Consider the following 18,992-nt stretch of genomic DNA (forward strand, 5'->3'; position numbering starts at 1 on the left):
TCTGCAGTTGCAGATCTGCTAATGGAGAAAGAGCCATCTTCCTCTTACTGGACGTTACAAGCACCCAGCATTCTCAGTCCTGTGACCCTACAGCAAGCAGACTCCAGCTGCACTTTCTTCTGTGCATATAGAAGTTCAGGTGCTTGTCTTTGCAGCATCCTGTGAATAACTTGTTAATCTCTTTTTCATCACCCACTGTGCTATGCAGCCTGCTCACCTCCTCCCACAGCTCCTTAACTCATCCAAACAGCACATCTCCTGCAAACAAGGGTGCATGCCTTCACTTTTCTTAGCTTCAGCAAGAGACACCAGGCACTCTGCTTAAAAATCAGAGCAATGCAGAACCTATGTCACAGATCTTTTTCTGAACTAGGACACCTGAATCTGCTTTTGCAATACTAAGACTTCCTTGAAACATTCATGGAATTATTATTTTTTTTATTAGAGAAGATAACTAATACTACACAAATATACAATTTTATTAAATAATATCGTTTCATTCTGTTCTGATTTTACGGTTCACAGTATGCCTTGAGAAAAGGTTAAAACTTATAGAACTGAAATAGTGCCCATGTGACGTAAATCTTTTACTGGATGTGCACAGTCCTCTGTAGTGTTGTGAAAAGAGTTCACATACACATTGCAAGCTTTCTCTGGAGCTGCGTGATCAGGAAACTTGTATTTAATCTTTAAACTCCTTTCCAGCATTTTTCTTTTGTGCTTGAATTCCAAAATAGTTTTTGTATATTTGTTAATAGTGGTGACAGCTGCAGCCATACAGCAAGCGAAGGAAGCCCAAGCGAGGCTATAAACAAAAAAGTTTATTAGAAATTAGCAGAACATCGTCATATCCAACTTCTTCAACTTTATTTTTGAAAAAATGCACCTAAGATGTTGCATTGTTTTATACTAGGGAAAGAGGAGCATAGTCAGAGAGGAAGAAATGCATTTGGTTAATTGCCATCCACATACCTGACTAATAAAATGGACCTCTGCATAATGCTTATAACATTCACATTTATTGTCCTTCCTTATAATATCCATTTTAATGCCTCTGATCCTCTGTTAATTCTGAGCTCATTTTCAGAAAGAGGAACTGCGTAAGAATGAAGATGCATACAAAATTAGAATGTGCAGCTACTGAGACTAAAAATCTCACAGATGCCACTGACAAATAATTTGTGTCAGTTACTCACAAAGATTAGTAAGAAAAGAGTTAAATAAGAGGGTCCAACACTGAAATACATTCCTGAGAAAATACAGATGATGACTAAAGAGGAAGAAAATGACACCAACTATGAAATGTTTGGAATAACACCATAAAAAGACGGAACTAAAAAATGATATTGAGTTACAGTTTACTGGAGATACAGGAAAACTCTAGACTACTGAGTGGGCAATGCATGCTAGAAATATAAAATTATCATGTAAAAATATGGTCACAGTGGAATGAATTAGAGTTTACAGTGAAGAAATTTAGCAGAGCCTTTCTTAACATGGCAAGGTCAGGATAATCAAATGAAATGTGTGCTTTAGTGGAGAAGTCAGTTTAAGAAACTCCTTTTAATATCTTTTCTCCTTCATAGCTGTTTGTTCCTACATCTTTGCTGTAGTTCAATGAACTCATTTGTGTTTTTAAATAACTCTTTCCTTTTTTTAATTTTTTTTCCCCTTCTAAGTGCTATTTTCAGCAAGGATTAGTTACCAGATAATCAGACAACCAGATGCTTTGACAGCGTTTGAGTGCAATGGAGTATGGCACACAGATGCATAGGACTAATAGGAGCGGGAAGAAGGCAGATCAGTTTAAGTTATGCTTTCTCCTCAAGTCAGCCAAATTACACACTGACTTCCCATCTCAAATATGAGGATAAGTGGAAAAGATCTTACAGCAAAGAAATAGCAAGAATTGGTGAAAGTCAACAGAAGCAGGTACACGTACATTGCCATTCAAACTGAACACAAATGGAACAGTAGGTCTGCCTATGCTGGTAAGTAACCTATGGCTTGAGCCAACTGTAGTAGAGAAGAGCCGAAGATGGCAGCAATGAAATCACGTTTTAGCCTATGAGATGATTTAAAGTTAGTGTATCTGATCTGATAAAAAGCATTTGACTGAATAAATAATGCACTGTGGGATTAGTAGAAAAATCAATATAATTAATACTATGAAGCACAACTCTTGTTGACCACCCTGTTAAAGCCCTTTGAAGAAGCTACTGAAATAAAGAAACTGATTACGAGAAAACTTCAAAAAAGGCCTCTTACCAAAGTCTGAAAAAAATTGAGCTCTTATAAGCAGATACTTCGGCAGATCAATGTTGTGTTAAAATATACAAAATAAAAAACAGAATTGTTTCTTTGACAATAGAAAATATTAATGTGATTCTTCAAGATTTTTCCCAGAACTTTTCCTTTTACATAAACAATTTGGCAAAAAATAAAAATAAAGAAAGAAAGAAAGAACCCAGTGGCTAAGGAGAACCAAGGAAAGAAGTGAGCGAAGTCTTGTTACTGAAAGAGCCAGAGGATAAAGGAGAGCTTGGCTACAGTGGAAATTCAGCTTCAAGAAGCGAATTCAGTTTGAACTCTGCTCAAAGAATAAAGGCAAAAGCATGATCAGAAAGATCAACTGGAAAAGAAAGTGGATTACAGCAACTAGTTCATCTGGTAAAAAGAATTACAGATAAAAGCGCAACTGGAATACATGTTTTTCCATCACTGCTTCATGATGGAAACTTACTACAAAGTAAATCTTTAGAGAGAAAATGGTTTTTCATTTGAGGATGTATCGATATGAGAAACACAAGGGTAGTGAGAGATTCACTAACAATATAAAGATCTTTCAATCTACCTAAGAAGATAGAAAAGAAATATGGAGAGATTTATTGTCTTAGTTCCAGCTGGGATGGAATAGTTTTCTTCAGAGTCTGACATGATGATATGTTTTTGGTTCTAGGAGAAAAACAATGTTGATAAGACATCAATGTGCAAACAACTGTGATGCTGAGCTACCTGCTGGGTTAAACCACAACACTTATTATAAAGATGTTCAGGGCCACCACAGACTGAGCCTACCCATCAGTAGTGATTATTGTTGCAGGTGCCTCCTGGACCAGGTGGAAAAAAACTCGGGCACTGCAGCCAGATATGAGGAGACATGGGAAAATGTAGTAGGTGGAAGAAGCGTGACAGGATCAACAGTTCTTGCTGGCATTGCAGTTCTTCTCCAATGAGTCTGGAGGTTGGGATGAAAAACTGTTGCCACGGGCCTGATTCTCTGTTTTCCTTGCTGTTAGGGAGGTAATGTTAAAGAGGACCCAAAGGTAAAGTAGTAAAATCTTTTCCTGAGTGTCTGCCCATCCATGTCCCTGACATGGTGTATGGGAACTGCTGAGTCACGGCCTGAACCTCTGATTAATCACCTGAGGTGAGCCAGAGGAGCACAGGTAAAGGCAATTCACCTGTGCTGCTGGAAGGGGTGGAGCCTGGCTCCACCCCTCCTAGACCTATTTAAGAGCTGGCTACCAGACAGGAAGGATCTCTTCTGGAGATCCCCTCTTTTGGTGTCTTCTGGTGAGCTCAGCCGAAGGGTAAGCTCTTCCACTTATTCTCTTTTGTGATCCTTGTTTGCTTTGCCTTACTCTCTTGATTATATTGCGATTATAACATCTTGATATCTATTGATTATGCACAATTATATTGTGATTATAACATCTTGATTATACACATGGTCTTAGTGACAAGTGGATGTTGGGATAATCAAAAACGGAGTTAAATACAATAATGAATGTCCAACTTTTGTCATTTGTCTTCTTTCCTCATACATGAGCATCTTTCCCTTTTCACTTTCATGAGGTTCTCCCAGTCAGTCAGTATGAGAGAAGTTTTGGAATGCTGAAGTTGAGGATTTACACAAAAATGAGGAAGGTCCAAATGTGGGATATCAAAAAAGAGACAATATTATGTATAGAAAGAGATAAGAGGAAAGAAACCAAGAAAGACAGATGGAGGATGAGGCATCTGTATGTATTTTTTGCTTTATTCTTACATTTGAATGGGGTGACATGACTACCTTTCAGGTTGAGTAAAGGAAAGAAGACAGTAAACTTTGCCAGAGGAAGAAGAGGAAGAAAAAAAAAAAAAAAAAAAAAAAAAAAAAAAAAGCATGTGGCTGATTGGAAAAAAGGCACCACAGGCACCATACAGACCATCTTCCTCTACGTCTTTGTACATGCAGGTACCGATGGCTTCCTTGTACGTTGGACAGACATGTTAAGCTACATCATTTATTTATTATTTGAATAGTCTCTGTCTTTGAAGTTTTGACTGGACCCAAATGTAAGTGCACTGAAGGCACAAGAGAAAATTTATACGTATTGAACAGAAACTTCCAAACAAGCTGCTTCTGCTCAGGAAATTTAGACCCCTGGAGACAAAGCAATGTAGAGTTATCAATGTGTTCAAATGTGATTTCAGTTATTAGAAAGGTGGAAAGTAACAAACCAGGAGACGGAAAAAAAAAACCAAACACTATTTCACTGCAAAATCTCTAGAAAATCTGCATTGTGAAGACATAGCTATAATCTCTCATTCAGTAAAAATACAATAAATCTTAAAAGAACAAAAGTGTGAATGACAATGAGCTGTGATCTAAACTCTCAGAACTGGTATGTAGAGAATTAGTCTGAGTTTTCCCTTAGTGACATTAATTATTGGGCCCCGGCAGACATTGGATTTAACCCATTCCCAATACAGATGTTTCTGCACTGACATAATGACAGCTGTTTCCAGCAAATATCATCTGAAAATTCATAGAATTATCTTAGAATCATCGAATCATAGAATGAAAAGGACCTCAGAGATCAACTAGTTGCAACCCCCTGCTGAGTGCAGGTCGCCAACCAGCAGCTCAGGCTGCCCAGAGCCACATCCAGCCTGGCCTTGAATGCCTGCAGGGATGGGGCATCCACAGCCTCCTTGGGCAACCTGTTCCAGTGCCTCACCACCCTCTGGCTCAAAAACTTCCTCCTCATATCCAACATAAACCTCCCCTGTCTCACTTTAAATCCATTCCCCTTGTCCTACCACCACCCACCCTCACAAGCAGCCGTTCCCCCTCCTGTTCATGCACTCCCTTCAAGCACTGGAAGGCCACCGTGAGGTCTCCCCGCAGCCTTCTCTTCCCCAAGCTCAACAGGCCCAGTTCCCTCAGCCTTTCCTCACACAGAGCTGCTCCAGCCCTCTGCTCATCTCAGTGCCTCCTCTGGACCCGCTCCCAGAGCTCCACGTCCTTCCTGTGCTGGGGGCCCCAGGCCTGAACGCAGCGCTGCAGATGGGGCCTCGCAGGAGCTGAGCAGAGGGGGACGATCACCTCCCTCTCCTGCTGGCTGCCCCTTTTTCATGCAGCCCACAACACAGCTGGCCTTCCGGGCTGCAGGTGCTCACTGCTGCCTCATGGCCAGCTTCTCGCCCACCAGGATCCCAAGTCCTTCTGCGCCGGGCTGCTCTCAAGCACATCTTCCCCCAGTCTGTATCAATACCTGGCATTGCCCCCACCCAATGGCAGCACCCTGCACCTGGCCTTACTGAACCCCATTGGGTTCCCATGGGCCCACTTCTCCAGCCTGTCCAGGTCCCTCTGGATGGCTTCCCTTCCCTCCAGTGTATCGACTGCACTGCTCAGCTTGGTGTCATCACAAACTTGCTGAGGTGCACTTGAATTCAAATGCTGACTACTGAACAAATTTGAATGGATTTTCAGTAGCACAACAAAGGCATGCATATTGCAAAAATCCCTTGCATACCCCTGTTTCTTAATAAATTAACAGTATTTCCTCAGAAGAAATGTTGCAATTGCTTATATATGCAAACCTTTTCTCAAAAATTTACATTTTGTCTGAAACGTTCCACACGCCACGAATTGAAGTAAGGAAATATGTAACCTAAGTGTTTGAGGCCAGGAGAGTTTTAAGTAATTTATGCAAGACAGTCTTCCTGGAAAACAAAGGTAACAAATCTAACTCTGAAAAAATTGGGTAATCTGATGCATGTGGAAAAGAACCTCTTCTTCATGCAGAACTGTCTAAAGGATGGTAAATGCAAAACTGACAAGTTTATACATCCTATGCAATAATCTAAGTTCTGAATTTGGAGGGAAGTAGGTTAGACCCATCCATTATAAAGTAGGTATAAATTCTTTGAATATAGGGTGGAGTGACTGAAATGTAAGGGAAGAACCAAACATAAGCAAATAGGTACCAATAGGACCAGCCATAATCCCATGTGTGAGGTCTCCAGTCTTCAGGACCAAGATTTACAGTCATTTGAAATACAGTTGTGTACATCATGTGAGCAACCATGCCCAGAAGACCTAAAAAATACAATATCATGAGAATATTAGATATCAGTACATACAATATCATGAGAATATTAGAAAATGCAAGCTGCAGCCGTTCCTCACTCTCTATAGCAGTTGTCTCTTGAGCTTCTGAAGAACATTTTTCAACATATCTGAACTCTATAAGACACTGAACATACATATGAGCATACTGGACATTGTTATCTGGCTGTATTTATGTGTTGTGATAAAAGCAGAAAAAGCAACATTAAAAAGCAAAAAAGTTACTGGTCCTCACTCTCTACTTTTAGTATTTCAAAATCTACTCTTAGTAATTTAGCCCTGAGCAGGCATCAGCCACGACGGTGAAGTCTCACTCAGTTGCATTGTGCAGGTCATGTTTCCCGTAGCTCTATCTTTCAGTGGAAAGATTTTCAAAAGTACAAGTATTGGTTGTATTGGTGCCTCGAAAGCAGACAGATTTATCAGCATTATTTGAGTAAATGAATTGAGTAAATGAGCAAGTGCCTAATGCCTATTAAAAAGCAGTGAAAGACTCAGTTGTCAAAGTGGATTCTATTTAATAATATAATTTTCAAAATTCCTACAAAGCTACTACCCAAACATAATGAGATCACTTTTCCCTCAGCATTTTATTTTCAATCAGTGAACTTCTCCATTAATTTCTGTATTTTTTGTTTCCAGCTATATATATAAACATCCTGGAAGTATCAAGCAACTCACTGTCTAAAACACCAGACAGTCCCCCCACAAGACCCAATTGATGGATATTCCCAAAGTAGCTCTGCTTCGTGAATTCTTGGGGGAAAAAAAAAAAAAAGATAAAAGCAATTGCTTGTCCACAGAGGCTCTCAGTCTAGGACATAACAAGTAGAAGTTGGCAGTGACCTGGCTTAAGTAGTCATTACAAAAGCATCCTTCCTGAAATACTGGATGTGAACCTACTGTTTACCAGAACTACCTCCTTGAAGTTCTCATATGAGGATAAAATTTCACAATAATTATTTTTTTAGTGCAACATATTCTACATCAGTTAGAACAGTCATTATAAGACTATTTGGTCTGAGCTAAAGACTGAAGGAAATTAAACCCTGACTTTTTAAAATGGTCAGTTACTATAGCTGTTTCCTTAAAATGCGTTTTCAGTATAGCTTTAGTTATGTAGCTATTTTTTGCTGCACATCCCATTAGTTGACTTTCAGTTTGTTTTTGTGTGCTAGAATTAAGAGGATGTTGGTATAAAAAACTGCATTTTCATTACAGATTAAAGTGTAGGAATCTTTAAACCATTTCCTTGACTAGATTAGTCTAGTCAAGGAACTAGATTAGTAACTTAGTAATTAGTAATTAGTCAAGGATCTAGACTAGTAACTAGATTTGGTTCATATTTACAATAGATTATATGTAAATTTAACAGCCAAGACAGATGTTCTTCAATTTTTTAATATCTCATGAAATGTTTAAAATAAGGGTCTAGCTGAAGTAAAGAGTCTCCAGTAAAAATGTACAAAGGTACATAGGGAATAACAGTGAATGCTTATGACCACTGACACAAGAAAAATGAGCTAGTAATTGGTGAAACTGTCTAAATAGTTAAATTAAGCTTGTAAGCGTGTATGGAAAGAGAACTTCTGCTCTTTTAAGTGTATCTGTACTACTACCTTTTTCTTGTGCAATGAAGGACAAGAAAGGAAGGAAGCCATAGACAAAAACATATAGGGACACAAACCCGACAGACAAATGATACAGGAAGTAGTGATGCAAACCTAACTGGAAAGCAGGTAGAAGGGAGGAGAAAGGAGGGGAGGACAAGCAGGAAGGAGTAACGAACGTGGAGAGGTAGAGGGGTGGGGGTGGAGCTAGTGAAAAAGTATAAATGGGCTGAAGGTGCTGGTCCTGTATGAAATGGGGGCAGTCAGTGCTTTCGCTGGCAAAGCCCATTGCCTGATCATAGCAGTCTGTCCTATCTTCATTTTCTCACTTTTCTTTTTCTTAAATATCTGTGTACTTGTGCTCTCTGCCTTATGTGTATGTGGACATCAGAGACTGTGCCAGCTGCTAGGGATGTCTGATGTGTGTATGTGTGAAAACTGGTGCTGGCTCTTGGGAGTCAGGCCAGGGGATGAGGCACCCCTAGCTGTGCAGTCAGCTGCTGAACTGAGAGATGTTCCAACTGTCAGGTCCTGCAAACTTTGAGCCCTAAGTGCTAGCCACTGGAGTCAGACTAGGGGTATGGGCCCCTGATTGTGATACCAGATCCTGGTTTTACCTACCACTGAAACACAATTGTGTGTTCCCCAGACCAGCTGCTGGCAAAAACCAGTGTGACTGAGGAAATGTACATGTGTGTGGATGTGACTTTAAATGATCAAGTGCCAACCACTGAGGTCCTCTCAGTATGGGTGGAATTTAATGCCACTTACTGGAGTAGGGCTGGGAATGTGGATGCCCCAACCCATAATGTCAACTACTGGAACCAATAGGATCTTAGTGCAGCTTCTGGTGTGTGGAGGGTCTTCTACTCCTGGCCACTGAGGCAAGCGTGTTGTGCAATCCCAAACCATCTACTGGTGGGATGCTGACTTGAGTGAAGCAAGTGTGGGGCTCCATACTGGTGGCTGAAGCCAGGCCACGCATCACAGCCCATGTGCTTGGCATCCGCCCATGTAGGGGCTGTCCATATCTTCCCCAAAGCTTATGTATGTGTGTGTAAGCCAGCAAACACCAAGCTGAACCAGACAGCAAATGATGGTGCTGCAGGTCCAGTCTGGGGCATCAGGAGGGGTGGGAGTTCATGCTGTTATATCCAGGAGGATTTATAGCATGGGGTGCACATGGGATAAGTGTCTGCGTGTGATAACTGCATTTTCGCAGTATGCATCAGGCTGAACAAATTTATAAGTAGGAGATCTGAGAAGTAGACAAGGGAACCCAGGATCTGGGCAGGCATACTGGACAGACAGAGGGTTTGGGCCAGCATGTAGAGCATCTGTGAATGTCTGTGTGCTTGTGAACCTAGGGAGTGCTGTGTATGTGCCTGCACAACTGATTTCCTGCCTCTGCCAGCCCAAGTTGAGAGTTAGTTTTCTGTGTTCACGTTCTTATATGAATCCTCTGTGTTCAAGTCAGTGTTTTGACTATGGCAAGCTGACTGAGTATGTCATGGTCCTTTGCATGTCTGTATGTGTCATGTCACTGCGACATGTACTCAGCATTGCAACTGGATAAGCTTTCAAAAGGGCAGAGACATCGGGTCCATGGGCACAGAGATGGGCTCCATTGGCCAAGAAAAAGGAGTAGTCTGGTGCCAGAGTGATTGGAGGAGGTGGCCATGGTCTTTACATCACTTAGGCTTACTACTCTTTCCTTAGAAATAGGCCTGACAATGGATGGAAAGATACAGGTAGAAATAAAAAGTAAGCAAAAAAGTAAGCTTATTTATTCAGTCAAAAAAAGTATGCTACTTTACTCTGTCTGTAGATGAGGTTCAAAATACAGAAAATCTCTGATCAGTGATAAGAGAAAAATATTTAAAATATTTTAAAATTGTTTCCAGGACCTCTACTGGTAAATCCCTGCTCAAGAAAGATTATGGAGACAGGGGTCTTTTTTGAGCATTTAGTAGAACTGGTGACTATGAACATTTTTACCAGCCTTCAGGAAAGTCATTCTTAAGAAAAAAAAAAAAAAAAAAAGAAAAGAAAAAAGAAAAAAGAAAGAAAGAAAGAAGATATTCTACAATGTTCTCAAAGGTCATAGACAGCAAAGCTTGGGTACCACTCTCTGGCCTACATGGAGCTGAGAGAAATCTGGAAATGTGTAAGAGTTAATTAAAAAGAAGAGGAAATGGCCTGCTGTGTTTCAGGTGAAGATCCCTAAAGATACAAAAATTGTAGCAGCAGTGGCTTTATATTGGGCATGAAGAAAGCATTTTCATCATTAAGGTCTGGATTACATTTCCTAAGAAAGTCACAGAACCTTTATTACAAAGGTGGGAGTTTTGTTTTGTTTTTGTTTTTGCTTTGTTTTGCTTTGTTTTGTTGGTGGTGGTAATTCTGGAAGTTGGAGATTTTTCCTAACACAAGGCTAGAAAAATATCTGTCAGGAAAAGATTAGGAAATTTGGGCCTAACTTGAACGCTGAACTAAAACTACAGTGTTCCAGAAGTTACTATCTGGATTGTAAATCACTGTCTTCTAAAGTTTTTGGAAGGTCACCCCATTGTCTGCATTAAGCACTTTCCTCTAGGAGAACTGCAGAAAAGTTGAGCAAGAGAATACCTGGAGAAACAAGAGTGATCAGAAGCAGTAGAAATATACGTGAAGTCATGTGGCATGTTTTTCTATTATTTCTTTCAGAGAAGATGAATCTGAGACACAATAGATATCTTCAAGTATGCAAAGGCATCTTCAGAAAGGAAGAAAAATATTTTTTTCCCCATTATAATGACTGGGCTTTTAAAAATCTTAGTTTACTTATCCAACAAATGATAATGGCAAATGCATTAAATATGTGATTATATTTAAGAGGAAAAAGTATAATGAAAAATCTTTAATTCATGAAGAAAAGCACAGCAATCACAAATACAAGAACACTAAATCCACAAATACTAGAATTAGGATCAAACCCAATTTTTTCAGAGAAAAGCATCTTGAGATAAATTCATAAAGACATAGGCTTTGCCATCTGCCCATGTATTTGACTTGCAATCTGTGTTTTTAGAAGATATTCCTCAACTAATATGAATCACTTTGGACTCATGACAGTGTGAAAGATAGTGGTATGTGTTCCACAAGAAGTTATATTGCTTCTAGCTTTAAAATGAGTAACTATGAAACACTGTGCATGTTACCAGTAATTTTAGCTCAAATTTCCTCAGTGTTTGACATAGAATGGCAGAGTAGGTCAGACTGCAAGACACTTTCAGAAGGCTCTGGTCTGATCTCCAGCTCTCATTGCATGGTCAATGATAAACTCAGACCACATTGCTCAGGTACTGATATATTAAGTTCTTCACAATGAGGACAGACAAGCAGTGGAATCAACTTCCAAGGAAGGCTGCAGGTCTTTTAGAACCAGAAGGATGTAACCCTGCAGTGCAAGCTGCTCAGATCTTGGAGGTAACCCTGCTGTGAACAGGGGTTGGACTGGGGACCATTCGAAGTTTCTTCTGAATTGAATTTGTCTAGGATGCTATTATGAGATAGCATTGGATTAAGAAATAAAATGCAGAAAATTAAACACAATTTTTATGATTGTTTTCTATTAAAAATTATGTGATTCCATTTTATTCCCTCTTATAACTGCCATTTTGATTTGACTATTGCTCATTTTATCCTCAGCATATTGGAAATAGAAAATCAAGTTATTTTGAAGGGGTTTTTTTTCTTTGACAATCAGACAGCCAAATTCAAAATAATAAAGTTAAAACACTGACATTAAAAATAGCAAGTATAAATATAAACTAAGCTTAAAAAAAACATATTAAGAAATGACCATAATAATTAAAAAAAACCAGCAGTGTGCTATTAATGTCTCAGTAAATACAGTAGTAGTTCACAATCCTACACACTGTTATTAATCTTCAGCTTGAACCCTATCAATGTTAAATTTTCTGGATGTAATAAATTGAGATCCTAAACTGTACCTGCTAGTACAATGACTACTGCAGAAAAGGCGTTGATCTTTAGTCCATCAATGACGGTACTGTAGTAGCACATTTCTACTGACATGAGAACGACTCCAGTCAGAAGCAAAATGTTATAGAGTAGCTCTGCTACAATAGACAGCCATAAAACTCCTGTAAAATCAAATAAATAGTGAGAGATGATAAAAAAGTCATTTATATTTTCACCAGTTTTCTCTTCATTCATATTGTTTACATAACTTTAAACAAAAAGTCACAGAATCACAGAATCACAGAATGGCCAGGGTTGGAAGGGACCTCAAGGATCATGAATCTCCAACCCCCCTGCCACATGCAGAGCCACCAACCTCCACGTTTAATGCTAAACCAGGCTGCCCAGCACCCCATCCAACCTGGCCCTGATCACCTCCAGGGACGAGGCATCCACAACCTCTCTGGGCAGCTGTTCCAGCACCTTACCAATATCTGTAAAGAATTTCCCCCTGACATCCAACCTAAATCTTCTCTCCCTAAAATTAAAACCATTTCCCCTTGTTATGCTGTTATCTACCCTTTCAAAGAGTTGACTCCCTTCCTGTTTATAGGCTCCCTTTAGGTCACACAGAAGCCTTCTTTTCTCCAGGCTGAACAAGTCCAGCTCCCTCAGCCTGTCTTTATAGGGGAGGTGCTGCAGCCTCCTGATCATCTTTGTGGCTCCTCTGGACCCTCTCCAACAGCTCCCTGTCTTTCTTGTACTGAGGGCTCCAGACCTGGATGCAGCACTGCAAATGGGGCCTCAGAAGAGTGGAGTAGAGAGGGACAACCACCTCCCTGTCCCTGCTGGCCACTCCTCTTCTGATGGAGCCCACAATACCATTTTCTTTCCCAGGTGCAAGAGCACACTGCTGGCTCATGTTCAGTTTTTTATCCATCAGGACCACCAGATCCTTCTCTGCAGTGCTGCTCTCAAGGACCGCTCCTTCCAGTCTGTATGAATGCCTGGGATTCCTCCGGCCCAAATGCAAAACCTTGCACTTTGATGTGTTGAATCTCATCAGGTTCACCCGAGCCCACCTTCCAAGTCTGTTTCAGGTCCCTCTGAATGGCATCCCTTCCTTCCCCTGCACCAACTCCTCAACCTCACCACTCAGCTTGGTGTTGTCAGCAAACTTGCTGAGGCTGCACTTGATTCCATCATCAATGTCATTGATGATGTTAAAGAGCACCGGTCTCAAGACAGACCCCTGGGGGACGCCGCTCGTTACTGGCCTCTACCTGGACACAGAGCCATTGATGACCATCCTCTGTCTGCAACCTTTCAACCAGTTTCTTATCCATCAGGTGGTCCACCCAAAAAATCCACATCCCTCCAATTTGGAGATAAGGATGTGGTGGGGGACCATGTCAAAGGCCTTGCTCATGTCCAGCTAAATGACATCAGCCACTTTCCCCTTGTCCACCACTCCATCATGGAAGGTCACCAGATTGCTTAAGCATGACCTTCCCCTGGTGAAGCTGTACTGGCTGTCCAGGACTATCTGTTCCATGATCTTCCCAAGCACAGAGGTGAGACTCACCAGCCTGCAGCTCCTGGGTCCTCCTTGCTCCCTTTCTTATAAATGGGAGTGATTTGACCCTTCCTCCAGTCATCTGGGACCTTACCTGACTTCACCTGAAGTTAGAGGCTATGAGAATGCTATTCTAACATCAAGAAGAAGACTTCAAGTTCAATAGCTGCCCTAACTTATTATTCCTGTACTGGCCATGTAGTGAATGAGCTTTTGCATGTTTCTTCTGTACGTGTCAGAATCTCACAGTTCAAGGTGGGAAAGTACAGTTTTTACACTGAATAGTTACCCCAATCATTAACAAACATATTCCCTTTTAGTTTACAGTCTTTCACCAGACAAGCTCTTTCTATTTGGACAGAGATGCCTTCATGTGCACAGACAATCTCCAGTTTTCACTGAGATTCACCTGCTAGTTCATCTCTCTCTAGTTATCTATTAGTTACATCACTGTTTTTCTGTTCATATGCTAATGTCACACAGGCAGGAGCAGGCAGAGTCCTCTTCTATCCAGACAGTAGCAGGAACTGGCCAACAGCTGGTCATTGAACCATACAAACCTTCTTAAAAACAAGTTATTGTGTCCTTTGACATCTGATTGTGTATCCACAAAGTGATTTCATAGATATATATATATACACCAGGTATATGTGCATACATATATACTAACAATCATAAATTAAAAATAGAAACATTGCTAAGACATGTAATTGACTACTACATGTAACTGAATACTATGCACTTGTGCTTTATATGAGTGGATCAGACGTTGCATGGGAGTTCCTGGGCGAGGTGTATTTCTCAAGAAAATCTTTATCTTGGCAAAAAAAAGTTGATTTTGTTCAGGAAATTTGAATGATACATTAACCAGAAGTATGGTCCAGTAATAGGACCTTGCATCTAAATATTTTTGAATAGTGAGCCATCATTATACATGCACTGAGCACTTATGTGTATCACCCTGCCTTGGGATATTCAGCTCAGGAACAGAGACCTCGATGCATCTCAAGTCTTGTGCACGCAGCAGCCATACGTATGTATGGAACACAAGCTTTGTCTTCCTGTGCAAGGTGAGATGTGACAAGGGCAAAAACCTTTATTTCCACACAGCATTGCACTGCCCTGAGGTATTTTCACATTGCAGTATTCAGGTACAGAAGTGCTTTCTTAGGTGTCTTAATCTGACTTCTGACCAGGGGCCAATGTCCTGTTAATGGAGGTGTTTCAGTACTGCATCCACCAGTGGTTCTAGGTGTGAGGAGCAATCAGTCCCAGGCCCACAACATACTCCTCGTGATACAAATATCTTGAATTATTTGTGAACAGAGACATGGCTGCACAGAGGTGAGAAGAGGGGCTAGCCCTCAGATATTCAATCTTTCTGATACACAGGTAGTTGCAAATGCATATCCAGGCTATTTGGACAAGAGTACTTTTCTAGTATGCATTTGAAAACCTTGGAGAAGATTTTATTCTAGATCAGCCACTTCCTAGATTGGTCTAACCATTTACATGATGGGATTAACATTGGAGGAGACTCTCTTCATGGCATTGCAAGCAGGTTTTGTAGAAAAAGGAAGTTTCTTTGAAAGAACTAGGTTTACTCCACATTTTCTGTAGTTGTGTTTGTACTGCAAAACCTGGATGAATGGAAATACCTACTGAGAGCTTACAGGGAGACGATTCATCTCCACATTAGTTTGGTTCACAGCACATCTCCCCAGTCCCTTGGGATTTAATGGGGACAGCAAGTTGCTACCCCATTTGTGTTTTGTATGCTACCATCCCTGTGGCCTTTCAAGGTAGCACAGTGTCATCCATAGAGTTCTTGACTGAATTTGAAGATATGAGGAAAGAGATAGAAAAGCTTTAGAAATCCTAATTTCCAGTATCCTTATTCAAAATACGTTGCTTTTTTTTTTTAAGCTGCTATTCAAAAGGAGTAATTTCAGAGGACACTGACATATACTTTAAGTCATGTGGGCTTCATTTTGAAGTGGAAACACTAAATAAACAATTAAAACTATATGGGATTTTTTTTTTTCAAATCAAAATACATTATATTTATTATATTGGTAAATCTGATTAAGAATGTTTGATTTATGTAAACAAAATTGCATATTTACCTCGATCAGAAGCTGGAGTCAAACTGATAAAACTTCTACATTTCTCACCTAAAAATAATAATAATAATTTTAAAAGAAAATTCTGCATTATTTGGTATTCTGTAATGGCCTAAGGGAACAGTTCAACAGAAAAAAAAAAAAAAAAATTACCATAGAAGCACAAATTAAGATGATCAGGAAAACCTTTATTTAATGGGAGTTTGTACATAGTCTCTGATAAGTGGATCAACTCCTGGAGATTGTCCCAGCCTGTTCCAGAGCAGAAATAGTATTACTCTTTTATGGGAGACTTAGAGAAAGCCTTTGAAGTGTTTTCCAAAAAGTTACAGCTGTGAAAGCCAGAAATTCAAAATTAACAGTTAATTTGAAAGACTATTTCATCCAGCTTATGAATTACAGAATCACTAAAGTTGGTAAAGACATCTGCAGCAACAAGGCTGTTGCTCACACTAATTTCTTCGAAGCTTGACTGCTTTTTTATCTGTAAGATCTGATTTTCAAACCCATGTGACCTCCTGATTTCCATGTAGATGCTTTGAACAGAGCTCTTAGAATTAATTTTGGTCTGAGAACAGAGGATGGGCTTTTTTAGCTACTAACTGCACCAAGTATGAACAAAAACAGCCACAGCCAACAGATCAATCCCATGAACCCAGTATCTACAGCAATCTCTACCTAAAATGGTCTTTTTTTGTTGTTTTCTTTTGAGTGAGAGATGCTTTTTGCTCTGATCTTTGCCATTAACCCCTTTGAAATTGTGTAATATACAAGATCTTTTGGCAGAACTCACTCCTCAGAACATACAACTTCTAAAATACTTGTATTTTGTTGCAGATGACAGCTGACTTAATTCCTAGTTTTGTTCAATTTGGCACTCCTAAACAATAAGAAAAATTTAACTTCAACCTAAATTCACAATATAAACCCTATTTCTTGAATCAGTTAAACAGTTCCCATATACAAAAATTCAAAATTAATTAGAGGTTCTCTTACACAGCAATTTCTTCCCATTCTACTGATACTTATGTAGTCAGAGTAAAACACAGTTAGATGCCAGCGCTCAGGATTCATGAATTCCAAATTCTTTTTTAGGAGGGTGAAAAATAATACTATTCTGCTTTGGTTTATGTATTGTGAGATCACAGTAAGAAAGTAAGAGTGCCTGTACTTAAGAGGAAATCCATGAAAAAACCTTAGTCTCAGATTTAACTGGTAAAATGAAAATCTAAATATCTTTAAAAATGCATGCTACGGTTTTTATGTTGCTACGGGGCAATCATTCGAGGCAAATATAACCTACAGAACTGTAGGGTTTGTATTGGGCCTCTGCAGACCGTCTAGTTCAATATCCCCTAAAACAGGTTCCCTGCAGCAGCTTGCTCAGGTAGGCACCCAGGTGAGCATCTCCAGAGTAGAGATCTCCACCAGCTCTCTGGGAAGCCAGTTCCAGGGCTCTCCCACCCTCACTGCAAAGAACTTCTTCCTCGTATTTGTTTGGAACTCTCTGTGTTGCAGTTTGTTCCCATTGCCACTTGTTCTGTCATTGTACAACATTGAAAAGATCCTGGCCCATCCGTGATGGGGGTTATTTTTGCCTAAGAGAGTAACAACATCAGAAAATAAAACACTTCCCTGTTATGAGTGAAAAAAAAAAAAACAAACAAACCTTGATCTTCACTATCTCTGTCACTTCAAAATTCTTCACGGAATTTATTAGAATTTTTTTAGAAATTGACTGGGGAGTATCCTCTAAGATTCTCTTTCCTGGAGAAGATAAACTTTTAAAGGCTACTTTTTCTTTTAAAATACATACATGATATTGCAGCAAAGAGGAAATTGACATCAAATAAGTAGAAAAAAACTCTGAGTATTTTCTAAAGTAAGTTTATGTGCTTTTACTCACCTTCCCCATTTATAATTTCTTCACACGAATACCAAATCCCAGCATGAAACTTTCGGTCAACAAACTTGTCGTCTCCCATCTCCCATATATATTGCACAGCATTGCTGTTGTTGGCATCAGGGCTATTAAAGCGGATGCAGTTATCCCCTTTGGCCTGTCCTATGCAGAAAGGTTTGGCAACTTTTCTTGTCCCTTCACACCAGTAATTGCTACTGAATGCTGTAACAGAGAAAACTAAAGAGAGAAAGCCGAGAAAAAATGCTGCTGAGGCTCTCTGCCGTCTGTCTGTGCCTGGGGCTGAAACTGGCATCCTCTGGGACTGTCGTATCTGTTCTGAAACAACCATTTACAAAGCTACATATATATCTGCCTTGTGAAACACCTGCCTGTATTTACTATCTTGATCTTCACTCCTCTCAGTGAACTGCACCAGCTTAGCAGTTAAGGCAGAAAGCAGAGACAGAGGCGTAATCAGAAATCATGTGGTAGGAGAGATTAAAGATTTAGAGCAGTGCTGGTTTGTACTAGCATCTTGTGAAAGAAATACGAGGAGAAGAGACAATGAATTATAATTTGGCCCAACAGTCACAGGACTAAAGGCACAAAGAATGCGGAAGTATAAGAAGCATCTCAGAATCAGAGTCACAGAATTAGAAGTAGGGTTTGGAAGGGACCTCTAAAGTTATTGAGTCCAACGCCCTTGCAAAGCAGGCTCCCTACAGCAGGCTGCACAGCTCAGCATCCAGACGGGTCTGCAATATCTTCAGAGAAGGAGAATCCACAGCCTCACTGGGCAGCCTGTAAAGCATACTGGTATGTAATCAGAAAAACAAAATATTTAAAGAAACAAAATACACTCGCTATCTCCATCAGCATGAGGAGTCAAACTGATGAAGCCTCTACATTTATCGCTTAATAAATAAATAAAATTAATCTTGCAGTTCCAAATGCTCCTGTAACACAGAGCATTGAATTAAATTGAATACAGCTGTCAATCTTACAGAAATACTTAAGATGAGAGAATTTCACAGCACTACAGCATTTCCCACCATTTGTGCTGAAAGGAATGAGGAGCAGTCCCTGAAGAACGCTGCACAAGTGCCTAGTCCTCACTTGGTTTGCAGGCAGAGGTGGAAGTGCATCCTCATACACCATTTGTTTAATCCTACTGTCAGAGGATTTCCACTTTAAGTAGTGCTATGGGATTGATGCACATTCAGCAAAGCTCCTTGAGCACATTTACAGTACAGTCTAAGGCCTAAGGTTTTCCACTCCTTGGCCTTGCAGACTTTTTAATATTCACTGTTGAATGGCTAAGCTGAAAGATATGAACAAGGTTGCTTGTCAGGTAGCTTCCTCTCCTGTATATTAGCAGTTATCATTCAATAATTATCTGCATTTCCAAATA

At 40.0% G+C, this 18,992-nt stretch overlaps 1 protein-coding gene across 1 annotated transcript; it reads right to left on the minus strand.

Annotated features, from left to right (window-relative positions):
- Positions 1–549: 549 nt before the first annotated feature.
- GSG1L2 (GSG1 like 2) lies at positions 550–18,026 on the minus strand. The gene is made up of 5 exons (XM_048965539.1): positions 17,585–18,026; positions 15,682–15,729; positions 12,009–12,161; positions 6,262–6,373; positions 550–805 (listed from the first exon to the last, which is right to left on the minus strand). Exons 1-5 carry the CDS (start codon positions 17,928–17,930, stop codon positions 550–552), a joined length of 915 nt encoding a protein of 304 aa, XP_048821496.1. The 5' UTR covers positions 17,931–18,026.
- Between the last annotated feature and the right edge of the window lie 966 nt (positions 18,027–18,992).

The sequence above is a fragment of the Lagopus muta genome, chromosome 18 (assembly GCF_023343835.1).
Source record: "Lagopus muta isolate bLagMut1 chromosome 18, bLagMut1 primary, whole genome shotgun sequence".
Taxonomy (NCBI): Eukaryota; Metazoa; Chordata; class Aves; order Galliformes; family Phasianidae; genus Lagopus; species Lagopus muta.

Excerpts from the sequence above, each read along its gene's own strand:
- GSG1L2 (XM_048965539.1), bottom strand. The coding sequence starts at position 17,930 with ATGGTTGTTTCAGAACAGATACGACAGTCCCAGAGGATGCCAGTTTCA. Across the intron at positions 15,730-17,584 it reads AGAAATTATAAATGGGGAAG|GTGAGAAATGTAGAAGTTTT; the intron begins GTGAGTAAAAGC and ends TATTATTTTTAG. Across the intron at positions 806-6,261 it reads GATTATGGCTGGTCCTATTG|CCTCGCTTGGGCTTCCTTCG; the intron begins GTACCTATTTGC and ends TTTTGTTTATAG.